The sequence below is a fragment of the Bos javanicus genome, chromosome 17 (genome assembly GCF_032452875.1).
Source record: "Bos javanicus breed banteng chromosome 17, ARS-OSU_banteng_1.0, whole genome shotgun sequence".
NCBI lineage: Eukaryota > Metazoa > Chordata > Mammalia > Artiodactyla > Bovidae > Bos > Bos javanicus.
Window position 1 is genome coordinate 16150303 of NC_083884.1, and position 14991 is coordinate 16165293.

Genomic DNA, 14991 nt, shown 5'->3' on the forward strand with positions numbered 1-14991 from the left:
GATCTGAAACGTGCAGGAAATAAGGAATAAGAACTGTGGATTTCTGAAAGGAGAAAGAATTATAGGTAGAGTGAGCAGCAAAAGCAGAGGTCCTTAGATGGCAGGATGCTCCTTGTGTTGAAGGAACAGCAAGAAGGTCAGTGTGACTAGAATTGAGGGGTCAAGCAGGAGAGTGATAGGAGTTGAGGACAGATCCATGAAGCAGGGAAGACGGACTGTGTACTTCCTTGAAGCCTATTAGACTCTGGGGTACGTGTAAAGACAGTTGAGGAGACGAGTGTATAGGTGTGAAGTCTGATTCATATTTTAGGAGGACCTTCTGGCTGCTGTTTTGAGTAGAGCCTACCGTGAGGCAAGGACAGCAGAATGAAACCCAATTATTATGAAGATTCAGGGTAGAAATGCAGATGAGCTGAATTAGGGTGATGCTGATGGAGAAGGTGAATTGTGGCCACCCTCCAGGAGAAAAGGATAGCTAAAAAATAGAATTACCATTTTCTCAAAAACACTGAGAGAAGCAGGTGGAGGACGATGGGAGATTTTGAGATGCTGTATTTGACATTCCTCTTAGATATTTAAATATATATGTATCTAAGCAGCTGGAGGTTCAATTCTGGAATTCAGGTGGGCTGTCCCAACTGGAGTTATGTATTTGTGGGTCACCAGATGATATTTGGATGGTGTTTAAGCCATGAGACTGAATGAGATCACAAAAGCATAGCTCTTCTGTTTTACACTCTTGAAATTTATATGTATGTGGATTTTATCTACTGACATTTACTGTATTCGTAATTATACTGTATATAATTCACTTATTTGAATTATATCTGTAGACATTTATCATATTAGAAAGTCAAACAGGAAATGTTTAAAACAGAAGAGTATATAAGTACACATACCATTAGCTATCACGTGATTGGGTAATACAGTCTAGAAAATTCTACTGTATGCTTATAAGAGAAAGAGAAGGAAACAGACAAATAATATTTTAGTATTAATTTGAAAATAAAGTTGTCTTTACCCTGTGCTAGATGCTACAAAGGATACAAAGGCAAAAGTTATCAGGGGGACTTCTCTGGTGGTCCAGTGGCTAACACTCTGAATTTCCAATGCAGAGGCCATGAGTTCAATCCCTGATCAGGGAACTAAGATCCCACATACTGTATGGCCCAGCCAAAAAGTAAAATAAATTAAATGAATGTATCTTTAAAAAAAAGGCGTCAGGAATTTCCAGGAGACTCCAGAATAACTTTGAGAACCATGATTGATGAAATAAACTAACAGATGTGAAAGTACTTAGCCATGAAGTGTTGGTCTTGATGGATTCATACAGAGCTTTATGATTATTGTTCATACAATATTGCTGATTTTCTAGATCAATGCGTATCAACGCGTATCAAATTGATATGTTAGCTGAGAGTCAAAATCATTTAGCTCCAAGAATTTTACATATCTTATGTTTCTTCTGCTTGGCCACACTTACCATCAAAAGATACTTTTAAAATTATTAATCACAATCAATAGGGTTATGGTGCTACATCTGGTAAAAAAGCATGTGATGTTTTGCTATTCCTGCTCAGAATCACAAATGTAGAGTCATTACATTGTGAGTGCACATCATGCAAATGTATAATGTTGCAAATATCCATCATCATAATAGCAATGAACAGTATAAATAGATGAACCTTCTTAAGCACAATTTCCACCTCATTTCCATCTTTGCATTCTCTGTAGCAACTAGCACAGTGTAACAGTGACTCTAAGGTCAATGTAAAAAAAAAAAAAAATTAAATATAGCTTAAGGAAATAAATAAGGTTCTTGGCCTGTAGAACTTTCCATCTAAATAGTGACACAAAGTGTACACTTCAGGAAACAATTGAAGAAAGCAATAACCAGAGTCCAAATATGAAAATGTTAGTTTGTTAAGTGCTTATTACTTTCTGTTTATGTTCAATGGGTTTAAATCTTGAGGGGATTCTGAGTAGTAGAACTTTAAAATACAGTAACATTGCAAAATAAGAATATTAGTTTAAAATGTCCTCAATATCGGTTTTCCAGTGTGGGTGGAAGATATAAATATATAAAAGTCATATGTCTGTATTCATTTGGTGAAATGAAGCAGGCCTTTATTTGGAAAGAGAAAGTTATCTTTGATTTCAAAGAGGCAGGACTGCCTCCATAAAAAAGAAGCAGTTTCTCAGGATAATAGCCTGGTTTCTGGGAATTATGGACTTCTTCACTAAAAAGGTTTAATCTAAACCATCCCTATAAGTTATGTTGTAGATGATGATATTCTTTTGGAAAGGAAGATGATTTAGAGCTGTGTATCTAGTTATTATGTGGAAGGACGCAGGGACAAAGCATGAAAGCATTTGAGGACCAGTCTGAGAATATTGAATTTGATTGGACAGTAAATAACCATTATACATTCCAGAACCAAACACTGATATGATGAATATAATGTTTACCAAAAATTACTTTAACAGCCAGCCCTATGTAGGCTGAAAGAAGTAGAGAAAATATTGTAAATAGGAGAAATAAAGAATTTTAAATGTGTCGAAGGATCCTTGCAAATTGCTGTGGTGATTTGGAAAGTGCATATACAAAATACCTGTGCGTTAAAAAAAGTAATCACCTCTGACTTCTGGTTTGTTGTAAAATGATCTAAATCACACTAAATTTTAAGAATTCTTTGCAGTTATTCATTCTTTTAGTGGGATCTCAATATAAGCACTAAAAAATTTAGGAAAGCACATTTTTCTCCATCTGGAAATTTCCTGAGTAATGTGATGAATGTTATGATAGAGGAATGAGTAGTAGACTTTAAGAATACAGAAAGTAACATTTAAATCAATGTCTTAAATTATTTGTGTCCCTTCTCAAAATACTTGAGAGACCTACACTTTGCTATCATGAACCTCTGTGGCTGTGAATCTCAAAGCAGGGCCAGTCCCTGGAGGAGGAAAGGAGGTAGGTTTCTGTGTCTCTCCCTGTCTCTCCTGTCTCCTGTCCAGAGCAGTGTCTATTCTGTAAAGGATCATGAGCTGAGTCTATTTATCATGGGTTAATAGATCATCTATTATCTCTAGATTGGCATGTGTATAAATTACTTATTCATAAATCGGACATCAGCTTGTTTATAAAGTACCCTCATCCTTTATGAGCAAGTGTTTGTATCTTTTGCCAGAGACAGAAAGTCTCCTTTTGCATTGTAAAATTAGATGCTACAATATATTTTCTCCTTTATTTACAGTTACCTTTACTTAAAAGCTAGAAAATAATTTGCTTTTTATTGATCGAAAATCGACCCACCCAGGTGACAGAAATACAAAGCCATTCACCTTCTCATAGGGGATTTGCTGTAATGGGAACCTATTTCTAGCGTGTTAGGGAGAGTTCTTTTCTACAAAGAAAGTACAAATTTTCTCTCCTAAGAAGTCTTTAACTCTAACTGAAATGTAGTCTATAATTGCATAATAAAGTCATATTATATGTAAGTAAATAATCACAAGTTAAACTAGGTTCATCATAAAGGTACAGCTCAAAATAGTTTTTCAAAAATGTCTTGTTCAAAACTTTTTCAAACTGTGTGTATGGCCTCATGTTTTAAGAGAATCTCATTCCTTACTTGATCGTGTTCAAATACGTTTTCTTTCTTCTTTTTCCTTCCTAGTGTGCATTGGTTTGTGAATGTTCAGCCCCAGAAAGTGTGAGCAGAAAAGATAACCTACCTTTTTTGAATGCCGGTATGTACCTCAGTTTTGGAAACTTAAGTTCATTCCATGTGAACATACATTTTAATTTTCTAAGAAGTTGATACTGAACCTGGATACCATTCTCACAGAACTGTTGTAAACATTTATCAAATATTGGTAATCATGGGAGTTAGCAGTGAAGGGGTAAACTTGACAATTCTATAAAAAAATATATTTGTATATCTTGGCTAAATGGCAAAACAAATTCTTTTTATCTATTGGATTTTATTTTATCTGACATGAGACGTCATTTCAGATGATGGAGGAAGATGGAGGAAGTATTAGAAATGTGAAGCTCGTAGTTAGTTTGACTTTCTAATTCTAGAATTTAAAGTTGTTAAAACAGTGTGTATATGGATTCAGTAGGAAAAATTCATACATACATTTGTACATTCCAGTGTGTGTGTGAATTTATATATATATATGCATATACATGTAGTGTTAATAACTTCAAGAAGGCACTGAACAGTGTGGTAAATGATGACTTTGACATCTGATACAGTTATAAAATATGTGATAATATACATATATGTAAATCATGGAACTAACTTCTGAATGATAACATACATTGTGTTACCAGTAGTGATAATATTAGCAAATAATGATTAGTACAATGGCAAGCAAGATGCTAAATGCCTCGTATGCCTTGCCTTTCCTTGTTTTCTAATATGTGGTATGAAGAAGGCACTCTTATTATCTCCATTTTATAGATGAGGAAATTGCTCAAGATTACTACTTAGCCACAACAAGTCCAACATTTAATCTGGTTTTAATCCCAAGGCCTTTGCTCTTAATTACTAGATCATGCTTTTACTAAAAAAGCCATTAATTAACAAGCTGGTATAACCGTAAAATAAACCTTAACATTTTCCTAGCCTTGCAATGTTGTGCATTTCAACAGTGACATGGATAGCATGATAATCAGATTGAGTGGTACCAAATTTCAAAGTTACTAAGACAGAACCCCTAAACAATGAGCAATTTTCCCCTGCAGAAACCCAGTAATAATAAGAGATGGAGAAAGACATACAACATTTTAAATCAAAGAACTCAAAATAAAATATAGCAACCAAAAGCCCATGAATTGTACTTAATAGAATGGAGGATTAAACCAAAGAAGAGAAGCTACTTCTCAATCTAGGACCAAATGGCATGTTTTAAAAAATGGTTATTAAGGATATAATATCAGGAGGAATGTGCATTAAATAGGGAAGGGGCTAGCTGCACAGCTATACCAGCCAGATATCATAAAAATACTTAAGGTATCTATGTGGCTAAAATAGCTAATGTATCCTCAAAGGGTCTTCCTCATATATGTTTTTTCTTTTAAAAGCTGACCAAACCTCTAAACCTTGATTTCAGTATATCTAGATAATCTATTTAATTCTCCAGATGTCAATTTTGAGAAGTAAAATTGAATGTGAGAGATATTGCACTCATGTTAAATACAGTTTAAATGAATCAAATTATCATCAAAATCATCTACACTGTAATTATAAGACACTTTTAAAGTGATTCACTCATGTGAACCTTGTAATTTTTTTATGCACACAAAGGGAAATGCCATTTTAAAATACTGATTGGTTTAATATAAATTTCAAAGAGAAAGAGAAAAGTGGCTCTGGGAGTAGAAAGAAATATATCACCTAAGGAAGATGAGACAAAGGGAACATGAGAAAAATAAATCTGTACCTTCTGATCCTTGTGCCATAAAATCTGCAAGGCATGAGTTTTGGAAGCCTATTAACTCTTCCAAGTGTCTAGGGTATGATTCCTAACCTTTGATTTGTAATATGACAGAGACAAGCGATGTGGAAGTCTTGGGAGCAGCTACATTCTACAATTTAAATACACTCACTAACGGAGTGAAAGAGGATTGATTACTGCTTTCCCTTTTCCTGGAGCTGACGGTTTTGGTGGTGATTCTACACTTTGTTCCGATGATTTTTTTCTGTGTCGTTGGTCCAGGCAATCTGAAAGTGCCTAGAATATTAGCCAAAAATATTTTCTTTCTATGAAATAATTTTTTGAAATGCAGTCTTATTTATTTGGCTGCACTGGGTCTTCCTTGGCAGCACGTAGAATCCCCGTTGCATCCTGTGGGAATCTTCTTTCCCTGACCAGGGATCGAACCTGGGTCACCTGCATTGCAGGGCAGATTCTTAACCACTGGATCACCAAGGAAATCCCACAGATATTTTTTATGAGCCTTCTTATATTAGGGAAAGTGAAGTTGCTCAGTCGTGTCCAGCTCTTTGCGATCCCATGGACTGTAGCCTGCCAGGCTCCTCTGTTGATGGGGATTTCCAGGCAAGAATACTGGAGTGGGTTTCCTTCTCCAGGGTATATTAGGGGAAGATAAGACAAAATGACTGTCAAATGTTCTAAAAGCTTGGTTTTTAAAAAATTATTTTAAAATACAACTAAGTGCTATATATACAACGCTTCTGCTCGTAATCCTAAAGCGTATCGCACATGTATAGAATATGTAAGTAGAAGATGCACCCTTGACTTTGGTCTGTGTGTACCTTGGTATTTTGTTCTATTTATTTATCCATCTAAACTCAGCAACTTTGGAATTAATCTATTATACTCCCATGAGGTACTTTTTCACAATCTGTAGGCGGAGGGAGCTATTGACATTCTTCCCAAGCCTTTATATTCATGTATTATATGGAACTTGCCAGTCTCAAGTGAGTTATGAAGTTCTTATTGATTGAGCGCAAGAGGATGTCATAGCTCATAGCTGCTCTTCACTATTCTATTTATATCTCTAGAGGTTTAATGAATAACTCGGAAAATTCACTTATCTATTGTGAGACTCCAGAGAAAAAGCTCTTCCCTCTTGGGTCTCACCGTTTTCATGCCGCATTTGCCTCTCAAGTTGAAGGTATATGTTGGGAGCCTGGAGAGGTGAGGGCAGGAGGAGAAAGAAAGATGAGGAGGAGGAGAGGGGGCAGAATTTACAACTCCATAAAAAAGATATATAAGTACTTTAGCTATACAGGAGAAAATAAATTCCTTTCGGCTGTTGGACTTTATATTCTCTGAAAGAGGAAATGAATTAGAAGATGTAGTATTAAGAATTGTGAGGTTCTCATTTTGTTTGATTTTATTATAGTTTTATCAAAGTTGTTGAAAAGTTACCTGTTTAATTATTGGTGCATTCATTTAAGCAAAATGGCAGTGAGAACACTTGAAACTATGTGTTGTTGGGGTGTTGCCTCAGGGATGAGGGTCGGGAAAGTTAATTTTGAACACAGGGAAGTGTGAACAACCAAGTCTCTTACCTGGTCACAGAGTTGGGTGTCCATAGACTGTGGCGCCTTTGTCTACAGCAAAACAAGAACACACGGGCTCTGGTGGTATTAATACCAGTGCCCTGAACAGGCTCTGTGAAGAACTGCTGTCACAGCCTAGATTTGCTAACAGCAATGTGACTCTGACGGCCTGGTCAGGCTCTTTGGACACTGATACTTTTGGGATGACCAAACTGACCTTGACAGTCTTCGATTTCCTTTTTGGCCCTCCATGTCTGAAATCTAAAGAGCATAGTTTAGCTTTTGCTATGTCTTCCTTCATTTTAGAAATATTTCATGAAAGTTTTCATTTTCATCAGTTTCACATGGAGTCCTATATCCGATTCTTTGTCACTTACAGTTGTCTTTCTCAGGAGTTATTTATATTTAATAAGCCTGGCCACAAGTAAACTCTTTAAAAAAATTTGTCAAGATCAACAATTCTCTCTAGATTTCCTGAACCTACCCATTTTCTTTGGTAAAGCATAATGCTACAGAATACTTCAGCCCATGGACTTTGATATTATCATGATCAATCTGAGAAGCTAATGGACTCTGTCATCATTTCCTATTATCTTCACATTTTGAGTGAGTTTCCCTCTGTCAGCAAGCATTCGATCTGATACAGCATCTTTCCTGGTTGAATTCTATACTTCTTGAGTCATGAAATTATCTATGATATTTTTGAAGACCAGTTTCATGCTGTATATTAATGTGCATGCTGTCCATGCTCTTCATAGAGGGTGTATCTGACAGTGATAAATTCCATGACTGTAAAAAAATCTAAATCTCAATGTGAGGACTACCCTGTTTTCAGTCCTAAATACAGGTACTTTCCCCCCTATTTGGAGAGTTTATTGGTGTTTATCTTCTTGCCTAAGGGATGAATCACAAGTGTTCTCAAAGTAGTCCATGTATCTTTTATTCTTTTCCCCCAGAAAGGCTTAAGCCATCTACTTTCCCAGGTGGCACTAGCGGTAAATAGCCTGCCTGCCAATGCAGGAGGTGTAAGAGAAGTGGGTTTGATCCCTGGGTTGGGAAAATCCCTTGAAGGAGGGCATGCAGGCCACTCCAGTATCCTTGCATGGAGAATCCTGTGGACAGAGGAGCCTGGCGGGCTACAGTCCATGGAGTCACAAAGAGTCAGACAAGATTGAATGACTTGGCACACATGCCCTATAGCTTTACTGAAGTTGCCTGATTACGAGCTGTTTAAGAAGAAGAAACATTGCTTATTTATTTCTGTGTCTCCAGGGACAGAAAGCAATAGAAATTCAGCAGATATTTGTCAAATGACTGATAATGGGTGTATCTTACCACTTGAATTTATGCTTCAGGTACAGAAAACTGCTCTGTTATTCTTCTGTCCCTGAGAAAGATGTTCAAATTGAATTATTTCTGTTTAAAATGATTTATTACTTTCCCTAAAAATTACTGTTAAATTCTCATTTAAAATTTTTTTTCTGCTTCATTTGGCACCATATATTTTAATTGCCTTTCACAATACCACATAACTGAACTAAGTACAGGCAACATTCTCCTCAATTCCACCCCATCTAAAGCAACTGGTGACTGAATATTTTAAGAAATATTCTGAGAGACTTTGAAAAATATTTCTCTCTATATTCATTTCGAGTCCTAAGGAATTCCAGCCAAAAAAACAAATCTCTTTGTTTTGTCTATTTTTTTTTTTTCCTTTTCATTCATGAGGTACTAAATTAACTACCTTGTCAAATTTTAGATCATATCAGTTTATAACAAAGGTATCTCTCTGGTATCTTCTTTGTGCTCAGTTGTATCTGACTCTTTGCAACCCCATGGACTGTAGCCCACCAGGCTCCTCTGTCCATGGGATTTCCTAGGCAAGAGTACTGGAACAGGTTGTCGTTTCCTTCTCCAGGGAATCTTCCTGACCCAGGGATTGAACCTGCATCTCTTGTGTCTCCTGCATTGACAGGGGAGTTTCTTGACTAATGCGCCACCTGGGAAGCCTCATATGTTCTTCATACTAGTTAAATAGATTTGCCTTTGTATTTGTAACTCTATGATATATAAAATATAGGACCATCTTGGCTTATAACATTGGCCTTTTATCCTTATACTTAGTCACCAGATTTCTTTGCACTTTGCTGTTTTAATAAATCCAGTGGAGCCCATTGTCAACTCAAAGAAAAAAAACGCACAACCATAAAGCTGAGAATTATGTTTTATCAGGCAGACTTTCTCAGGACTTTGAGCCCGGGAGACAGAAGTCTCAGATCACTCTGAGGGACTGCTTTGAAGAGCCAGGATGTATGGGAGTTTTTGGAACAAAGGGCAGGGAGCCAGAACATCAAAAGATTATTGATAATTAAGGAAAACCAGACATCTCAAGTTAATGAAATCAGCCCTTTTCTGTGTATAGGAAAAGGAAAGGAAAGTGAAATCGCTCAGTCGTGTCTGACTCTTTGTGACCCCATGGACCGTAACCTACCAGGCTCCTCTGTCCATGGGATTTTCCAGCAAGAGTATTGGAGTGCGTTGCCATTTCCTTCTCCAGGGGAACTTCCCAACCCAGGGATCGAACCCAGGTCTCCCGCATTGCGGGCAGACGCTTTACTGTCTGAGCCACCAGGGAAGATGCAAAGTCTGGGCTTATTGCAGTCATTCCTTTAAGATGCACCTCAGCTATCTGGGGCCAGTATCCTGTGTTCCCTCGTCCTGAGTTTCCTGAGTGCAGAGTCTGGCATGACTGCGGCGGTTGACAGCTGGATGGCAGGCATTCTTTGTTTTCATTCTGAGTTTCCTCAGGACTCTCCCTCCAGGTGGCTGTCATGTGATGGCTTGATGTCTGTAACATCTTTTCTTTACTGATATGGTTGATGGCGTAAGTAGTTCACACCATTAACCTTGCTCTTTTGGAATTTTCATGTTTTCTTTACTGTGTATTAACATAGAGTATAACTTGAGTGGAAGAGTAAATTTCTTTGTCTATTAATAGTAATCAATGAAATCATCAGACACTTTTAATACTTCAGCTTTGTTCCTGTTTTAAGTTTATCACCCTATTGCCCACCTTATGTAAACTAGAAGGAAAATAAAGGCAAGAAGATGATATAGTCAAAAAGGTAATATTTTGTGGACAAATATAAGAAGGACTTTCAGCTCTGGTGTTCCTTCCTTCATTCTGATGCCTGTGCTCTTCACCGAAGTGAGGTTTTTAGTTCTGTCCTTCCCTCTTGTATTTTCTCATCTCAATTTACACAGTCAGAGCCATTTTGTTTTCCTACTAGTGGAAGTAATAATTGGCTTCCCAGGTGGCTCAGTAGTAAAGAATCCATCTGCCAGTACAGGAGATGCAAGAGATGCGAGTTCAATCCCTGGGTCGGGAAGATCCCCTGGAGAAAGGAATGGCTACACTCTCTAGTATTCTTGCCTGGGAAGTGAGATAAAATGAAGGTTAAGAAAACAGCACAGTCATGGCCTTCACAAAGTTTACCTTTTAATGGGGGGATGGGCACAGAGCAGTAACCAGACAATTATAGCACAACTGGTAAGAACCGTGATAGAGAGGGGGCTGGGGAGTACCAAGGAGAGACACCTATAGGGAGGGAGGAGATGGAAGTCAAGGAGGACCTCCTGGAGGAGGTACTAGTTGAGCTGAGTTTATGGGATAATTACCTGTAGCTAGGAAAAAGGAGCATTCCTTTGAGATTCAGAGAATGCCTTAAACAGTGGCAAAATGCCAAGAAACAACTTGAGTTCCATGAACTGTGCAGGTCATTCCAGGTTGTTCAGCATGAAAGATGAACCAGAAAGGGACACTTTTCTAGATTTTTCCTTTCCTTTAATGACTGGAGTAGAATTATTGTTATTGTTGTTCTGTCACTCAGTTGTGTTCAACTCTTTGTGACCCCATGGACTGCAGGACAACAGGTTTCCCTGTCCTTCACCAGCCCCGGAACTTGCTCAAACTCATGTCTATTGAGTCAGTGATGCCATCGAACCATCTCGTCCTCTGTCATTCCCTTCTCCTTCCACCTTCCATCTTTCCCAGGATCATGGTCTTTTCTAATGAGTCGGCTCTTCACATCAGGTGGCCAAAGTATTGGAGCTTCACCTTCAGCATCAATCCTTCCAATGAATATTCAGGACTGATCTCCTTTAGTATTGACTGCTTTGATCTCCTTGCAGTCCAAGAGACTCTCAAGAGTCTTCTCCAACACCACAGTTCAAAATCATCAGTTCTTTGGTGCTCAGCCTTCTTTATGGTCCAACTCTCACATCCATTCATGACTACTGGAAAAACCATAGCTTTGACTATATGAACCTTTGTCAGCAAAGTAATTTCTCTGATTTTTAATATGCTGTCTAGTGTTTGTCATAGCTTTTCTTCCAAGGAGCAAATGTCTTTTAATTTCATGGCTGCAGTCACCATCTGCAGTGATTTTGGAGCCCAAGAAAATAAAGTCTGTCAGTGTTTCCATTGTTTCCCCATCTATTTGCCATGAATTGATGGGACTGGATGATTAGAATAAACAGAACAAATCATTGAAACTACAATGAATGAAACAAATCACTTCTCTGACCAACCAAAGTTGAAAATACAAATTGTACACACTGAACTCACCAGTTATCACCAGTTGGAGACTGCTGCTGCTGCTGCTGCTGCTGCTGCTGCTAAGTCGCTTCAGTCGTGTCCGACTCTGTGCGACCTCATAGATGGCAGCCCACCAGGCTCCCCCGTCCCTGGGATTCTCCAGGCAAGAACACTGGAGTGGGTTGCCATTTCCTTCTCCAATGCATGAAAGTGAAAAGTGAAAGTGAAGTTGCTCAGTCGTGCCTGACTCTTAGCGACCCCATGGACTACAGCCTACCAGACTCCTCTGTCCATGGGATTTTCCAGGCAAGAGTACTGGAGTGGGGTGCCATTGCCTTCTCCGAGTTGGAGACTAAATTCCCACAGATATTACCTTTATGTTTTATTCTGACATCTGTAAGAGTTTTTCTTGTTTATGTCCTTGAATTGAAGACAGAGTGCTAGGGGCTCGTGGGCTTGGCTCCACAAGGGGAGCAGCACTTTTCCGACTCAGCTTATATCCTATTTCTATTCTTATTTTTTTTTGATGCTTTAAAGCAACACAAGCAATAACATAGTATAGATTGTATGACACGCCTAAAGAAAAGTACTTTAAAAAATTTGGGGGACTTAATTTTTTAACAGTTTATTTCATCTTTGTTATTTTAAAAAGTGGTGTCTCTTTGCTGTTTTTCAGAGCTCCTGTCATCTTTTCTTATGTTCTCTTTCCTATAACCGTGCTTAGGACAGTCTTTTCCTGATTTCTGTTTAGGTTTTTTTTAGATCTCCTTTAATCTTAGAAAGAGCCAATCTACATTTAAGATGTGTGTATATAAATCTAAGATATTTTCAACTACAAATGAGAGAGTGTCATTATCTAATTGGATTACCCAGAATTATCTTCTCTAAGTATTATCCAGCATGTGGAGAAGAGGAAATGCAGGTACATTCAGCTGAATAGTGAAACTATTAAACAACTGCATAATTAAAAGCTACCAAACGAACAGATTCTCTACAAGAATCTATAGGACATTAAAATAGTGATTTTGTAAAGACTGAAGCTAATAGTCAGATTCCATTATATATTTGATTTCTACCACCTCCTGAAAGCAAGAAATTGCATGAAGATAATCCCAGATGAGCGCTTCCCTGGTGGCTCAGACAGTAAAGAATCCTCCTGCAGAGTGGGAGATCTGTGTTCATCCCTGGGTTGGGAAAATCCCCTGGAGAAGGGCATGGCAACCCACTCCAGTATTCTCACCTGGAGAATTCTCACAGACAGAGGAGCCTGGCAGGCAATGGTCCATGGGGTTGCAAAGAGTTGAACACTACTGAGTGACTAAGCACAATCACAGATAAGCTTTTTCTGGAGAACTATATTTAAAGACAACCTGATGAGATAACTGTTTCACATTTTGATGATCCCTTCAACCCTGAATCCATATTCCCAAAAGTAAAGTGAAAGTGTTAGTTGCTCAGTCATGTCTGACTCCTCACAACCCCATATAGCCCACCAGGCTCCTCTGTCCATGGAATTATCCAGGCAAGAATACTGGAGTGGGTAGCCATTTCCTTCTCCAGGGAATTTTCCTGACCCAGGGATCGAACCTGGGTCTCCTGTATTTCCAAAATTCCTTGTCTAATCCTCTGATGTCCCAACACAGACATAGAAAAAAATCGACCCTATGATACCTCTCTGGTTTATCTTTTTCTGCCCCAGGTTGCTTGAACAGCCATCTTTTTTTATGTGCCACCTATGTGTTGGCTTTGTTGAACATATCCTTGACATCTTTACCTTGATAATTTAAAACTGGAGCACTTGGCCTCCACAATTGCTGAAAGCCATAGAAAAGCAGGTGGTGTGCTACCTTATTAAAAAGGCCCTTTACAGTGTCTGGAATAAACAATCTAGACATTTGAGTTGTGCTGTAATTTTAGGAGAAACAAATCTGTCATTTGCTTTCTGTCCCTGTGTTCACCTTAGGGGGTAGATCTCAGAGGGAATGTGTTCAGATCTGGACTAGCTTAGAACTTTATTCTTTTTTTTTTTTTCATAAATGTATTCATTTTAATTGGAGGCTAATTACTTTACAATTTGTAGTTAAGTCATTATTGGAACCATGGTGGGATCTAAAATCTCTTTACTATTATTCTCTTGGTAGAATCTATCACACGATATTTTTAGCAAGTTGTTCTGGCAAAAGCAATGGAAAAAAAGAAGCTAATATATGCAGGGCTCTCTAAAAATAACTTATAATAGATGTTAGATAGTTGTTGTTAGTGTGTTCAGTCTCATCTGACTCTTGGGACCTCAGGGACTGTAGCGCACCAAGCTCCTTTATCCATGGAATTTTCCAGGCAAGAGTACTGGAGTGAGTTGGCACAATTCAGGGCATCTTCCTGACCCAGGAATCGAACCCACATCTCCTGCACTGGCAGGTGAATTCTTTACCACTGAGCCACGTGGGAAGCGAGTTGAGCTTATTATACGGTCAGCAACGCACCTATTATATAAAGAAACATTTGGCATCAGTGGAAAGCCGGAGCTGAAAGTGGTGGGCTCATTTCCACAGCTAGAGTGTGTGTGCAGAATTGTTGAAATTGTGTCTCTGCTATAGGGCAGAAGCATTTCTAAAATGACAAAAGCATTCGTTACTTATGGCCCACTGTTCAATCTTTGATACACGAATACCATGACTTTCTTTTATGTGAGGATGGCAAAAATCTTCCCACTATGAACCCAGCAAAATTTTGAGCTGAGAACATCTTCTCTGATCTGTTTGTGACCAGTGGAACAAATTTCATGGTAATTAAAAGTCAGACCATACATTGAATTTTACAAATTTATTTATTTGTAATTGAGAGATAATTGCTTTATAATATTGTATTGGTTTCTGCCATACATCAGTATGAATCAGCCATAGGTACACATATGTCCACACCTTCTTGAACCTTCCTCCCACCTCCCATCCCATCCCACCCCTCTAGGTTGTCGCAGAGCACCAGTTTGAATTCCCTGAGGCATACAGTAAATTCCCACTAGCTATCTGTTTTATATAAGGTAGTGTATGTGTTTCCATGCTTCTGTCTTTATTCATCCCACCCTCTCCCACCCCAACATTGTTCATAAGTCCATTTTTTATGTCTGCATCTCCAGTGCTGCCCTGTGAATATGGTCATCAGTACCATCCTTCTAGATTCCGCATGTATGTGTTAATATACTTTGTATTTGTCTCTTTCTGACTTGCTTCACTCTATACAAGAGGCTCTCGGTTCATCCACCTCATTATCATGACTCAAATACATTCCTTTTTCTGACTGAGTCATGCATTGTATATATGTACACAGCTTCCTTATCCATTCCTCTGCCGATGGGCA

General features: G+C 38.3%; 1 protein-coding gene across 5 annotated transcripts in view; it reads left to right on the plus strand.

The window, feature by feature from the left end:
- INPP4B (inositol polyphosphate-4-phosphatase type II B) overlaps window positions 1–14991 on the plus strand; it is a 456612-nt gene that overhangs the window by 208417 nt on the left and 233204 nt on the right. For all 5 annotated transcript variants that reach the window (XM_061384112.1, XM_061384115.1, XM_061384111.1 and 2 more), the window contains one exon: window positions 3675–3747. In XM_061384112.1, coding sequence (XP_061240096.1) covers window positions 3675–3747 — 73 coding nt within the window. The remainder of the gene's footprint in view (window positions 1–3674; window positions 3748–14991) is intronic.